Source organism: Ruditapes philippinarum, unplaced genomic scaffold (assembly GCF_026571515.1).
Source record: "Ruditapes philippinarum isolate M1 unplaced genomic scaffold, ASM2657151v2 ctg1292_1_1_1_1, whole genome shotgun sequence".
In the NCBI taxonomy this organism is placed as follows: Eukaryota; Metazoa; Mollusca; class Bivalvia; order Venerida; family Veneridae; genus Ruditapes; species Ruditapes philippinarum.
This window is the reverse complement of record NW_026866116.1, coordinates 90,733-106,084: the sequence shown is the minus strand read 5'-3', so window position 1 is coordinate 106,084 and position 15,352 is coordinate 90,733. Positions and strand designations below refer to the sequence as shown.

The 15,352-nt window shown below is 32.0% G+C and overlaps 1 protein-coding gene across 1 annotated transcript in view; it reads right to left on the bottom strand.

The window, feature by feature from the left end:
• LOC132731387 (uncharacterized protein C10orf67, mitochondrial-like) overlaps positions 1-15,327 on the bottom strand; it is a 39,314-nt gene extending 23,987 nt beyond the window's left edge. Inside the window, exons 1-9 of the mRNA XM_060717563.1 lie at positions 15,177-15,327; positions 11,441-11,561; positions 10,775-10,866; positions 10,152-10,203; positions 9,713-9,787; positions 8,812-8,988; positions 7,806-7,856; positions 4,612-4,632; positions 962-1,012 (exon numbers count right to left, since the gene is read on the bottom strand). Of these exons, the coding sequence (XP_060573546.1) occupies positions 962-1,012; positions 4,612-4,632; positions 7,806-7,856; positions 8,812-8,988; positions 9,713-9,787; positions 10,152-10,203; positions 10,775-10,866; positions 11,441-11,561; positions 15,177-15,292 (756 nt within the window). The 5' untranslated portion in view covers positions 15,293-15,327. The remainder of the gene's footprint in view (positions 1-961; positions 1,013-4,611; positions 4,633-7,805; positions 7,857-8,811; positions 8,989-9,712; positions 9,788-10,151; positions 10,204-10,774; positions 10,867-11,440; positions 11,562-15,176) is intronic.
• Positions 15,328-15,352: the final 25 nt, after the last annotated feature.

Below are 15,352 nucleotides of genomic sequence, written 5' to 3'. Positions count from 1 at the left end.
GCAGGCAACCTGGGATTTAATCCGACTGACTATCTAAAGGGGAGTCATCAATTAAAGGTTTGAGACGACTAGCCTAGTGAACTTGAACGATTTACCGAGACCAATAAATAAAAAAACTGCTGTAAAAGTACAATCTTAATTTCCAGTACATTCTGACTTAATGATATAACAGGATGCATTATGGGTAATGTAAAAGCAATGCACTTTGGGTAACTGATATGGCCTGGAATCAGGGCAATTTCTTTTTTTATCTTGCTACATTAATAATGATCTCATCTGTGCTCATAAACATTTTGAAGGAATGAAATTAAGATTTTAACTTAAAGACACATTGAGCCTCAGAAATTTATAATGATTTTTCCTCTGAAAAAAGCAAACCTGTGCTCTGAAAAATACTTTTATAATGGATATAGAGCATGTTTTATATATTTATCTGGTTGCAAAATGTAAACTTGCAAAATGTAAACAAAGCGGTACAATTATTGTATTCTGATTTTAAAAAAAAAACCTTAAAAAAAAAAACGATAACTTTACTCAGATGGCCAAAATACATTATAATAAAAGATGGTTTAGCTTAGATGGCAATGAGATCTTGAAACTTTGACAGAACACCAAAAAAGAAGCTTTTTTGAAAGAAATATATAATCATAATTATGGGGTTTCTAATAAGCCTTAAAAGTTTAAAATACATTTTGTACTTTTCATTCTGTTTTTCTTTTAATTTTATAAAAAAATGTTGCCGAATAAGCAGTTAGTCTATTTATAATTTCATTTATTACTCCAGGGAATATAACATCATTCGATTAAGAACTTTCTTTGATCCATTATGATGAATTTTACCTTTAATTTATGATACACATATCTTTCTTGAAATTCAAAACACACAGAGAGAAAATTAACCTAAAAGATAACATTATTGCAGTGATGGCGAATAATCACTGTGAAAATTGTTAAAACTCACCGGAGGTCTTGTTGACGTTACTGCAGTTGTCGGTGGACTCTCGCCGAAACTCTATATATGTCGTAATAATTACAAAGATATTACATAAATCATTTATCTCATAGAAAACAACAACCTGGTTACATTACATGTCAACTAAAAGTTTTATATTGAATTCTATAATCATACCATGTTATAAATTCCTTTTCTATTTCTGTGTAAAATTAACAAAAATTATATTAACCATTTACTACAATTTTATATCAGTCATTTTACAATACCACATGCAGAGCTAGAAAGAAACTACAAAGTCTTAATATAAACTGAACAAAATAATTTCAAATGCATTATTCTCATTTATGAATAAATATGTAATTATACATGAAGAACTACTTTTTATTATAAACAAAGCTTTGTTTTTCTATCATAAACTTCAAATTTGAAATAACTGCTGATTCTGAGTTTAATATATAAAAAGTAAACATCATTCTGAAATTCAAGTCACATTTTCATATCAAAGCTGCTGTTGTCAGATATTCATAATTGAACTTATTCAGATGTTCATTATATCACTATTTTTAGTAAATTACTGATTCCTGGTTAAAACATATAATTATATTAAAATATGACACATCTACATTAACTTGTTACAAAAGGCTATACAAAAATATGTTACATACAAATAATTGCAAGGTAATCTTGCATCACTGATTACCTTTATAAATTACCAGCTTTAACATAATACAAAAATAAAGAAATGATTTTATTAAAGACCTTATTTGAAAATGATAATCTAACAATACAAATTAATTTCTTATCACATGGATCTAACCTACTTTACTGATTGATATATACATTTTCTTCAGCATGCAATAAAAAACAAGAGGGCCATGATGGCCCTGAGGTCGCTCACCTGTATATAGCCCCCCCCCCTCCCGGGCCAATTTTTACCCAAGGGCTTTTATTTGAACAGACTTGGTAGACACCCATAAGAAGATGTTTCTTGCTAAACATCTAAGTTCTAGCTCATTGGGTTTTTTAAAAGAAGATTTTTTAAGTTTTTACTACACACATATAGTTAAAAACAATGACACCCCTGGGGCAGGGCCAGTTTTGACCCCCGGGCTTTTATTTGAACAAACTTTGTAGATAATTACTTAAAAATGTTTCATGTATAATATCTAAACTCAAGCTATTTGGGTTTTTTCAAAGAAGAATTTTTAAGTTTTTGCTATACACATATAAGGAAAATCAATGACCCCCGGGGCGGGCCAGTTTTGACCCCAGGGCTTTTATTTGAACATACTTGGTAGACACCCATTAGAACATGTTTCATGCTAAATATCTTAGCTCTAGCTCTTTGAGTTCTTTAAAAGAAGATTTTTTAAGTTTTTACTATATGCATATAGGGAAAATCAATGACCCCCTGGGGCGGGGCCAATTTTGACCCCAGGGCTTTTATTTGAACAAACTTGGTAGACACTCATTAGAAGATGTTTCATGCTAAATATCTTAGCTCTAGCTCTTTGGGTTCTTTAAAAGAAGATTTTTTAAGTTTTTACTATATGCATATAGGGAAAATCTATGACCCCCTGGGACGGGGCCAATTTTGACCCCAGGGCTTTTATTTGAACAAACTTGGTAGACATTCACTAGAAGATGTTTCATGTCAAATATCTAAGCTCTAGCTCTTAGGGTTCTTTAAAAGAAGATTTTTTAAGTTTTTACTATATGCATATAGGGAAAATCAATGACCCCCCGGGCCGGGGCCAATTTTGACCCCAGGGCTTTTATTTGAACAAACTTAGTAGACACTCACTAGAAAATATTTCATGTCAAATATCTTAGCTCTAGCTCTTTGGGTTCTTTAAAAGAAGATTTTTTAAGTTTTTACTATATGCATATAGGGAAAATCTATGACCCCTTGGGGCAGGGCCAATTTTGACCTCAGGGCTTTTATTTGAACAAACTTGAGTAAACACTCATTAGAAGATGTTTCATGCTAAATATCTTAGGTCTAGCTCTTTGGGTTCTTTAAAAGAAGATTTTTAAGTTTTTACTATATGCATATAGGGAAAATCAATGACCCCCTGGGGCGGGGCCAATTTTGACGCCAGGGCTTTTATTTGAACAAACTTGTTAGACATTCACTAGAAGATGTTTCATGCCAAATATCTAAGCTCTAGCTTTTACAGTTCTTTAAAAGAAGATTTTTTAAGTTTTTACTATATGCATATAGGGAAAATCAATGACCCCCCGGGCCGGGGCCAATTTTGACCCCAGGGCTTTTATTTGAACAAACTTGGTAGACACTCACTAGAAGATGTTTCATGCCAAATATCTTAGCTCTAGCTCTTTGGGTTCTTTAAAAGAAGATTTTTTAAGTTTTTACTATATGCATATAGGGAAAATCAATGACACCCTGGGGCCGGGCCAATTTTGACCCCAGGGCTTTTATTTGAACAAACTTGGTAGACACTCATTAGAAGATGTTTCATGCCAAATATCTAAGCTCTAGCTCTTACAGTTCTTTAAAAGAAGAAATTTAAAGATTTTTCTTTCGGTTGCCATGGCAACCAGAGTTCTGCATGAAATGGAATTCTTTGAACAATCTTGATAGAGCTTCATACAAAGAGTATTCCTGCCAAGTTTCATTAACATTGGCCTTGCTGTATCATAGAAGATGTCCTTAGAATATTTAAAATGTAGACGGACGACTGACGACGGACGCAATTTGGTTGGCCATCCTAAAAGCTCACCTGCACTTTGTGCAAGGTGAGCTAAAAATCAAGTAAAAACAACTACATAATTATTAAATAATACACAAATTAAAGGAAAAAATCTTTATAAATCACAAAACAGTAAATGTATATAATCATACAAAGAATCTCTATCACCAATTACTTAGCTAAGCTACAAAACACATTCAATTTAGTTGTTTGTGTTGCCAGTCAGAATCTGATATATATAGACACACAGTTCACTATCACACATATCACACACTCTATTACAAATGAGCGGCGTCACGACAAAACCAACATAATGCGTTTGCGACCAGTATGGATCCAGACCAGCCTGCTCATCCCCGCAGTCTGATCAGGATCCATGCTGTTCACTATCAGTTTCTCTACTTGTAATAGGGTTTGTAAGCAAACAGCATGGATCCTGATCAGACTGCGCGGATGCGCAGCTGGTCTGGATCCATGCTGGTCGCAAACACATTATGTTGGTTTTGTCGTGACGCGGCTCCAATATCAAACAATTGATACGTCCTACTTCAATGTTAATAAAACTTATCACACGAATATACACTATATTACCTGTGTCCACCCTAAACCTGCTGGAACCAAAGGTGAGCCACCCGAGTATAGAGCCAAACCAGCCTGCACACCCATGCAGTCTGTTCCCAGGCTCTACACAGTTCGCGGATTATACCTTTAATTTTTCATCTTGATAACCCCAAAAATGATTAAGGACAGTTCCAAAAAAAGGCAGCTGGACAAGTCCATTCTAGAACTTGAGTAGGGTACGGGTAATTACATGGAACTTTACTTATGCTAGGGGCTGAATATAAATTGAAACTTTGAGTCAAAATCATTTCTAAGGTCATTTGATTTATGATGCTACACTTGTGTTAATCAAAACATGCAGTCATTCAGGTTGTTACTCACCATAGCTTTACCCGCGGAACTCTGTAAACAAGAATTCTTAACCAATCAAAATCATTTTCTAAAATAATCTTTCTAAAACAATGCAGTATACAAAAATACCAATTTTCGCCTTCATCATGACACTGAAAATGCAAAATCATTTACCAAATATCTTAACATTTCATATGACTAATCTCTGCGATCAACACAGTACACATTAATTTTTTCAACTTATTCAAACACATTGTAAATATTTTCTTAAAGTTAAAATGGAATCCCAAAAGAAAGTAAAAAATACAGCAAAAATTTAATATTATAATGAAAACCAAAAAAAAATCATAATATCAAATACACAATGTTAGAAAATGTAACAAAACAAGTTAAAATCTAACTGTTATTATTATTATTTTGTAGGCTAAACAAATTGAAAGCTATAGATTTTGTTGAATAATGTTTTATTATTAAATTAATTAACTTTATAAATTACATGTTACAATTAACTTAAAACTAAGAAATGTAATTACTGTAAAAATTGGTACCCTGTGATAAGATGGAAAAAAACCCACATTTTCCGAGTTCTGGAGTATCTCTAATGCTAAAGGTTTAAACATAAGAAATTGTTACAAAGTTGTTAATAAAGAGCATGCATATTCCGTATAACATAATTAATATTCACTTTATTGGCCATAAGTTAACTAGCAAATTATGAAAAAATAAAAACAACAACATTTATTCATTGCCAGTCTACAGTAACTTAATGCATTAAAAATTAAATGACCAGAAAAATATATATAACCGAAAAAACCTACGGAAAATGAATAAGGTAGCATAATTCATTGTTTTCTTAAAAGATATATGTGTAAAATCATCACAATTTGATTTATAATACAGTATTGTTTGTATTTTTTCTTTGATGTCACGATCTCTTTATCAGAATATCTCAAAGTAATATTACTAAAATTAATAAAATTAAACAAAAGTTTCTGTTAAATTTTTTCCTCCCTATCCAGTATTTCATTAGCATGCATAAATATCTTCTTTGTTTCTATTAATATAGAAAATATTTATATTTATCTAGTAACTAATGATCTACTCTGCAAAGAAAATGTCTTTATATATGTTTTTTTAAATGATTAGTCTCTTTTTCTCATTAAAAAAATTGACTTTCACAACTCGGATGTTTTTCAACAAGTGGCTGCAATGTTATTTTTTAAAATTAGGTTTTACTGGTTATTGAAAGATTCAGGATAAGATGAGGTTAGGGTGTTAAATAAAATCTTCAAAATAAGATGTCATTAAATTAGTTAACAATCACTCACACAATCTAGAAAACAAATAAAATACAAAATATGAAAAAAAATAAAGAAAAATTTATAATATCAGAAATAAAAATCGGCTTAACTGAAGTTAAAATCATATAATAAATGAGCCGCGTCATGACATAACCAACATAATGGGTTTGGGACCAGCATGGATCCAGACCAGCCTGTGCATCAGCGCAGTCTGATCAGGATCCATGCTGTTCACTATCAGTTTCGCTACTTGTAATAGAGTTGGTAAGCGAACAGCATGGATCCTGATCAGACTGCTCAGATGCGCAGGCTGGTCTGGATCCATGCTGGTCGCAAACGCACTATGTTGGTTTTGTCGTGACATGGCTCAAATGATAAATATAACTCTATTCTAAGAAGAATGTAAACATCTACAATATTAAAAAGTTATTATAGTAAGAGAAAGTTAAATATCTGATGTACATGTATCTAACTGTAACGTGGCATTCAAAAAGATTTTCGTTTTATAACAAGGATTTGTCTTGAATAGGAACAAAATTAAAAATAATTAGAATTTTGTTTGTTTTTGGTTACACAGACACTCCAAAGTTCATATATAGCCTCTTTCCAAGGTTATATGTTGACTTTCCAGCTTTACTGGTGGAGGAAAACCTCAGGTGCTTCTCATGCATTATTTCAGGCATGAGTAAGTACCTGTGTAGAACCACAGACTGTTTGCAAACTAGCCGGATAGCTTCCTTATATGAAAGAATCCTATGTACTCAACAGGATTCAAACACACAGCAAATAATTTTGCTAAATTAAAGTACTATAAAAGAATTTATTACATGCTTTTCGGTGGATTATAGAAATATATCAGTGATTTATAAACTGGTAATTTCACTGTTTGAAACAGTGAAATTATCAATTTGATAATTTCACTGTTTTGAATTTAAGCCCGTTACGTTGTCTCAGTGAAATACCAGCGTGCACAGTACTGGAAACCAGCTTAATGACATGACGTCGTAAATGACGTCACGTCGTATTAGAATTTGGCGCGCTTTTCATTTAGTACTAGGATAAAATATCTTTTTAAACGTTTCTTAGCATGTAATAAAAAGAAAATTTGTTTAGTTTAGTGTAAGATCGAAAAATATTTCATCTCGTGAACACCAAAAGTTCATATTTCACTCGTGGCTGCGCCACTCGTGAAATATACCTTTTGGTGCTCACTCGGTGAAATATATTCCGATCTTACACTGAACTTAACAAATATCCTCTATATATACGCTGCCTGTGGCTTAGGTAACTATTGTTTGAACTTTGAAAAGGAATGATTTGATAATACATATATGAAGGAAATATGTTTGTATAATATATTACGACATTTAGAGTGAATGCCACTGTTACAGATTATTGTACAAATACCAGATTATGTTAAGGGGCTCAGTTAGACATCTCACACCATACTTCAAAATATATATCAAATGAAAAGAAAATTAACAACAAAGTGTATGTTAAGGAACAATGAGTATCTTTGCAAAACTGAACAAGTTTTACAAAGTTTCCATTTCAGATAAATTAACCAAAATGTTTGATACAAGATATATTAACGTTTTTCTCCCTTCAATAATTATACAAGTTTTACCAAGTTTTGTTTTGGTCTATTGTCTAGTATCTGGAAAGTCATGAAATACTTTCCAAAAAATAAATTATCGCACTGAGTAATAAACTAATGCTTACTGACCTAATCAAAAACATGGTAATTAGTAAAATATTTAGAATTTTTAAGAGCTTATTAGATTAGATATGTCATAATGTGACAGTTTAAATTCAAACGGCTGAAAAAAAGAAAACAACATCACATTTTTTTAATGTCATTTAGAAGTATGGCGTAAGTCGAGAGTATTACACATTAGTATAAAACTGTTAGTGCCATTTTACCGGAGTTTGAGGTGTCACCGCTGATGGTCGTCCGGAGTCGGCTAATGATGGCTGGAATCAAATCACCTTTATTTACATGTGTGTGCAAATGACTAAAGTTTGTGCATGTCTATGCTAGCATTTAGCTCAGATTTTCAATGAACTTGTCCAAGAAATGTAATATTATGCTTGACAGAGTCTCGCTTAATACGAGTCTACATAACAACCTGTGTATAATCCTAATTTATAATTATCTGAGAAACTTGTTCGCTTTTTTTGTAAAGAAGCAGCATGTTTTTCTTGTGTGTTTAATCAGAATAACATCCATTCAGCACTTAAAGCCTTCACTTTAATTTTCATCATATTTAAAAACTGACGAGCATGTTCCTTCTTTTACGACAATAGAAAGTTAAAGAAGAAATAAGCTACTGAGCTGCTGCTATTGTAGCATCACAGTTACATGGAAAGTATGTGTCATGAATTTCAAAAGCAGTGGATAACAATCCAGGTATCTATGATCCCTTATGCTAGATAACATAATAATGACTTATAGCATAAAACACATCTCAAGCATGATATTGAAAGCTTTGATAATGATACTGAAAATAAGCACTCATTATTCTGATACAAACAAGAGTAATTTTGCCATAGAAAGCTTTTTAAACTACAGGTATATACATATGGCAAAAAAAATATTTTAAATTTTCTTCTTGTTCTTTGGTATTTTCCGTACAATACCAATAATAATGATTTACATTTATAGCTGGAATACCTGCACTTCTCTACAGCCTGACAGGACTGCCTAATAATAAGGCTGCCTAATTTTATTTTTTTGAGATTTGACTATTCAAAATTCAAAGCAATACAAATCCATTATAAAAAGAGAGCAAAGTAAAACATTATTTTAGCAATATCCAGTGCCCTACAAAACTGGTATACATAATACTAATGTCATATAGACATAGATCCAATAATCATAAATTAAAATAGTATGCGAGGACAAAGAGAAAGGCGGACGTTAACTTACGCTGTCTGCTACACTCGGCTCTTTATTCTGTAGTTGTTGTATCTGCATCTTCAACATATGTATGATGGACTCATTCCTCTGTATCGTCTGCTGCAACTCTTTGTACTTCTCCTCCAGCTTGTCAGCGTCACCCTCGTGCTTTGACTTTTCCATTCGTACCTTACGCTGAAGATTTTTCTGAGGGTAAAAATGAAATAAGCTTTAATAAGACAGAAATTATCTTCTTATATAACACAAAATTTGTGTATTATTTTTAGTTTAGGATATAGGGAATACCGAGCGTAGGCGATAATCCATAATAATCCATTCATCCTATATTTATTACCCTTGATTAACAAATCTGCGTTTCAAGAGATTTTGATCTCCTGCGTCTGAAAAGGTTTTTGTCTTACAACAATACATTGGTGTATTATCAAGCTACACAAAATTTATGCCGGAAAAAAGACAACAAACAACACCATAATCGCCACCATATAGCGCGCATGCCTTTGTGTTACCGTAATGGTCTCATCTAATCGGAGTTTTTGACTAAAATCAATATTCTTTGGGGATACAATTAATGCTAACATTGTTACCAAGTCCTTATCTAATTCTAAATGTCAACATTTTTAATTCCATCTATCTCTATCAAAATCCATGTTATAGTTATGGACCTTGGACAGTGACCAGTCCTATTATGCTCTCAAATAAGTGTGTCCAGTTTCAACCCATTCCATTCAGTAGCTTTGTAGATACCAACTCATACGCAAAATCTTAACCAAATGTGATGCCGCAGCCTTGGTCAGTATAAAGGTTCTCCCTATTCTTTGAATAGTCCTGCTAAAACCAAAGTTATTATTCAAATGACAAACCAAGTTCAATCTCTGAAGACTCGTTAACTCACTGTGTTGGTCATACTTACATTATACAGTACTGCTACCCTAGCTATTGCATCTGAAAGCTGTTGTCTAAATGCCCTTCTTACTGTTCCCACTCTCTAAAAACAAGCAATAATTTACTTATATCAGTCAATTATTTAATTAAAATCTATTTAAGAAAGCTCGTAGCTTTTTTGAACTATTCTCTTGGGGGATCTTTTTTCAAATTTTAGTTTAAGATTCTAAATGCAATTCTAAATACTAAAAATAATTGAAATGTTGTCAGTCAAAATCACAAAATTTTAGTGAAATGTCAAAATCACATCGGTATTTCAAAATCGGTATTTCAAAATCATATCACTATGTCAAAATCACAAAAGAAAATATATCAAAATTAGGACAGTAATATCAAAATCACTAAATGTATTGTTAAAATCAAATAAGAAATGTCAAAATAACAGATGAAATGTTCAAATCATTTACCTCTTCATGCATCTTTTCTAAATCAGTTACACGCTCATTTATTCTGCAGTACCTATAATAAAAATATGCTACATTATAATATGATCAAACACAAATTTTCTTGATTAATTATGCTGAACACTGACCAGAAGTATTGGTGACTTGTCCTTTAAGTATGGCAACTAGGGCAAGTTGTCATTTGTGAATTTTTTATAAGAATAGCACGACCATTAATTGAAGCTGAAACAAGATCATCACATATGGAGTTAATGCTTGTCTGTAAAGGGCATTAATTGACCATCTATTACCAATTCTAACAAAATTCTAATTCGAAAAGGGGTATAACTTCAAAAATATAACTTTCAGAATAATGTCTCTTGTTTTATAACAGTTACTGGACATTGTCATGATAAGTTTCACATTGATACTGTTCGAAAAGTTTGAATAATTGGTCTACATTTAAGGTTTTGCATGACAACAACGACGCCACAGCAGTATTTAATAGCTAGACTTTTTCTTCGAAAAAGTCAAGCTAATAATGATGACTGCCAAGATTTCAAATATAAACTATATTCTTTGTTTTTTTTATAATTTATTTTTGTTAGTTTTGGTACAAAACTATGTGTTATAAAGTCTAAACTTACAGTTCTAGAGACTTTTGTTGTAATTTAGATTCATAATCTGCTTGCATCACATGCTTGGCAAAGTTTATATCTCTCTTTAACGTAGCAACATCCTGAAAGAAAAAAACAACAACAACATTAAAGCAAAAGTATATCTTTAATGTACATTCAAATTTGACAAATCTCTGACATTGAAAATCATTGTTGAGTGAATAAAACATGCCGGTATTAACATTTTTACTTTCCAAATTACTTTAATTTACAGATTTTTTTCTAAAATGTTAATACTGAAAGCATTTTGTGCCATTTGACATTTAAGCATCTCTCTTTTTTACAATGTGCTACAAAAATCTTAACTGATTAAAATAAATTACATATGTAAAATAAATATAGAAAGAAATTGTAAGTATGGCAGCTGAGCTCAGTCCAATTATTATCAATTATGAAATATGTGTTTGTAAGGATGTTATTACTGCTGACTTCTCTATATATAAATATATCCAGATTTATATTAATAATAATGATAATAATAATAATAATAATAATAATAATAATAATATTAACAACTTTATTTAAAGAGATAACACAACTGTTAGGCAATCCCAGTCTTTCCTATGAGCCTCGATCATAATGAATACATTATATACAGACTCAATACAATGAATTTATAAAAAACAACTTTAATACCTGTAAGAGAATTTGGAGGACCTCTGTCATCTCCTTAAGGTCAACAATCTCCGTAACATTTGTCTGCGACCCGCGGTCAAGTCCGAAGAAACCAACCTTGTGCTGGTCAGCAAGGTCAGGCCTGAATAGAGAAAATCATGTTCTGTGATTTTCAATAAGGTGTGACTATACATAAAACATGCATAATAAGATTATGGGAATTTCAAAATTTTATCTTTTATATTTATAGAGAGACAATTAATTCAAGCATACAAAAGATCTGAGATACACTTGGCCAGTATCTAAAAATAGAAGTTCCTGTTACAAGCAAGCTTATTGTAAGCTAGCAAACGGGCAATAAGGTACAATTTTGTTAGCCTTTAAGGCTATTCATTTCTTTTGAAGTCCCCATTTCTATCTGCTTCATATCAAGGGCAATTGCTTCTGAACTCCTCTTTTCCTACAACACCCTTTTTTATTCAATCCAAAGTGGTAACCATTTTAAAATTTAGGACATGCACTATTAGTGCATATTTGTGAAGTGCATTCTACCCACTAAAGATTTTAAACATTAAAATGCTGTTAAAATTGGTTGCATTTTCAGCCTGTATATATTAAAATATCCCCTTGACCCACGGCCACATCTGCTCTTTTTGTTGGCACATCTGTGGCCTGTATGTAAAAATGAAAACCCTGTGCTATACAACATAAAAAAGAATGAAATTTTCCACACTGTATAATAATTCAGGTAATTGTAAAATAAAAAACAATCATATCAACACATCAGACTAGTAATATAAGGATTGTTAATTGTGTAGCTTCAAGCCATTGTTTCCTTGACTCTTATTACTTAGAACAGATCCAAGCATGTTCCTATAATCTCACTTTAAGCTTTGGGCATAATCAAACTAAAGTAAATTCTGCATAAAACTATAAGACTGCATGGTAACTTATCACATTGTGACATACCCATACAGATTTTGCCACACTGTAAAAATGGTTGTGCAAGAAAGTGAAAATATTTAGAAGTAATGTCATTGCGGTTATACAAACTTAAAGACATGTTAAATTTTATAATAGCAGAACATAAATGAAATTTTATTTAATCATTTATTTGTTATCATAAACAGTTCTTGATTTAGTTATGTCAAGACCCATATTGCTAGCCAAAACCTCTAGTTGTATGTGGGTAAAGAATGGCTAGCCTATATACACACTTAAAGAGGCTAGCCATAAAGTATTTTCAAACAATTAATAACAAAAAACAATAACTTAATGTATGTCAAAATTACATTATAATATGTAAGTATGATTAAAACATTACAAACAAGCAATTATCATAGTATTGCAAGCAATCCATAAGTCCCCTACCGGTTAGAACCCCAGCAACATTCTGATGGGCCATTGGCCATTCAATTTTACCAGTGGATGAATGACATGAATGAACTTAAATCTTTTGAGTTCTAAGTTTGTCTATATCACAGTAATGTGTTAAGTTTCCCTGCCTAGTAAGGAAATTATGTTTATACAACCCTGTCATATTATTATAATGTGGGATTTTAAAGTAAATCCTATAAAAAATCTAAGTCGAAAAAAATCTAAGTTCAAGGGGGAGATAATTCTGATAATAGTCTTGCTAGAGTATTTAACCTCCTCAAAAATGTTGAGTGATAATAAGAAACATACATATGAAGTTTGAAGTAGATACATTAGGAAATAAAGAAGTTATTTAAAAAAGACAACATTTTTTTTCATAAAAATTCTAAGTTCAAGGGAGGTAATGCTGATAATTTTTGTGCTAGAGTTGTAAACCTTGTCATATATGATGTGGTTGATGGCCAGAAACTTATATTTAAAGTTTGAAGTAAACACCTTAAGAAATAAAGAACTTATAGTGAAAAAGCTGAAAAATTTAAATCAGAAATCTTGAAATTCAGGCTATTTGTTGCCATAGCAACCAGAATTTTCATAATCTCCAGACTGCCATCTACCCATATTTTAAGTTTCATAAAAATATTTTCAGTACTTTTTGAGTTATCACTGGATCCTGGTATAAGTTTATGTGTTATATTTGCCATATTTTCAGACTATTTGTTGCCAAAGCAACCAGAATTTTCAACATAGGAAGAAAAGAAAAAGACGTGCATAATGTCCATACTGCCATCTATCCATATATCAAGTTTCATAAAAGAATTTTCAGTACTTTTTGCTTTATCGCGGGATCCAGTTTTGTGGACGGACGGACTGACAGACAGACAGACGGACAGACAGACGGACGGAGGGTAAACCTAAAGTCCCCTCCGGTTAAACCGGTAGGGGACTAATTAGTACATTTGTATAAGGCCTCGAATAATCCACTCGCCCGCTCATATTTCCTCGTAAAAGTTTGGGTCGGGCAAGTAAAAAATTTATCAAACTCGCCGAATAGGGCGAGTAAGATTCTCCAGATCAAAATGATGTTTCTCTAAATATCTAATATAAATAAAGTTTTTAGGTTTAGAAAATCAAACAGCAGACATCATTTCAATTGTAATACTGTCAACCAAAAACCGGAAACTGACCTTAAGTATAAAACTTTATTGAATGCGTAACAACAGCAGCATTCAACAATATTTTATACATACGCATTCGGTAGTGTTTTATACTTAACCATGATGTCGATATTTTAGCTGAGTGTGTTAAAATTTGAATGGAATAAGTGTTCAGGCTATGTTGAAGATTATATAATAAAAGAATAAAAGTATTGTAAACATTATTGTACAATATGTAAATGTATAAAGGCAATTATATCGATATAGACTAGTCACTTAATAATTAGTAAATTTTAGTTTAATGTGATTGATTTTTACAAATTTTATCCGTTAAATGGCAGGGCGACTGCATTTTGTTAAGGGCAAGTTAATTTGGAGGGTCACTCGCCCCGCACGGCCAGTGTCCCAAAAAATTCATCAAGGCCTGAGTATGTTTTTATCTAGTATAGATAGCCATTTCCTTTATTCAACTTGATCAATATTGAATAAAAGCTACAGGTATATCTATTAATCACTGGGCATACATAATCAATACTAATATGAAAACTCAATTAAAAGATTAACCCTATAGGGGAGACCTAATTCCAGCTGGGGGCCGCAAAGTGGGACTGGACTTTGGCTTACCCGGATAAGACTACACATCATGTATATTTAAAACAAAATATCAAATAAAAAAAAACAATTAAAAATACATAAAATTCTTCACCTATCAGTGAAAATTTCAGTGTCAGTTCTAGTTGGACGCTGTCATTTTCAATGAAATTGAAAGGCAATAATAATTGCCGGTGTACATTCTGATAATGGAACAATCGCGACTTTTTGGATCAAGAAAAATAGTTCAGGTGTTCCGATTGAAAATGGAAGTGGTGCATAACTGCTGCCAGAGCATATGAAAGGAAGTTTTGCCTTTACCTATACACAATATCAAACTGATATCAGATAAAATTCTTACCCAGATGCTTTATTGCTGTACCGTTGAACAGTACCTAAAAGCTCGTACATAACAGAAGTATCCTTCATTTTGGTGTAGTTATAAATCACCAAGATCCATTAATTCAAAAGACAACGTCAATTTGACGTCAAATAACAACACGCACATTTTCCCGAAAAAAAAGACACTTTCAATTAATCAAAATGATAACTTCCGGTTTGTCAATTAACAGTTAAATGCTAGTTTTCTTTAAAAATGATTACATTTCATGATTAAAACGAGACGTAGATCAAACCTGAATAATTGATCTTCATTTTCCGTAGTTCCATATATAGTTAAAATCCTTTCTTGGAGTTCTTGCTCGGCGGTTGCATACTCTGCACCTTTCGGATCCCGAACGAGCAGCGCCATTTTTGTTGCTATAAACAAAGTACTCTCCCAAGGGAAACTACTCAGCTATTGTAATTCGTA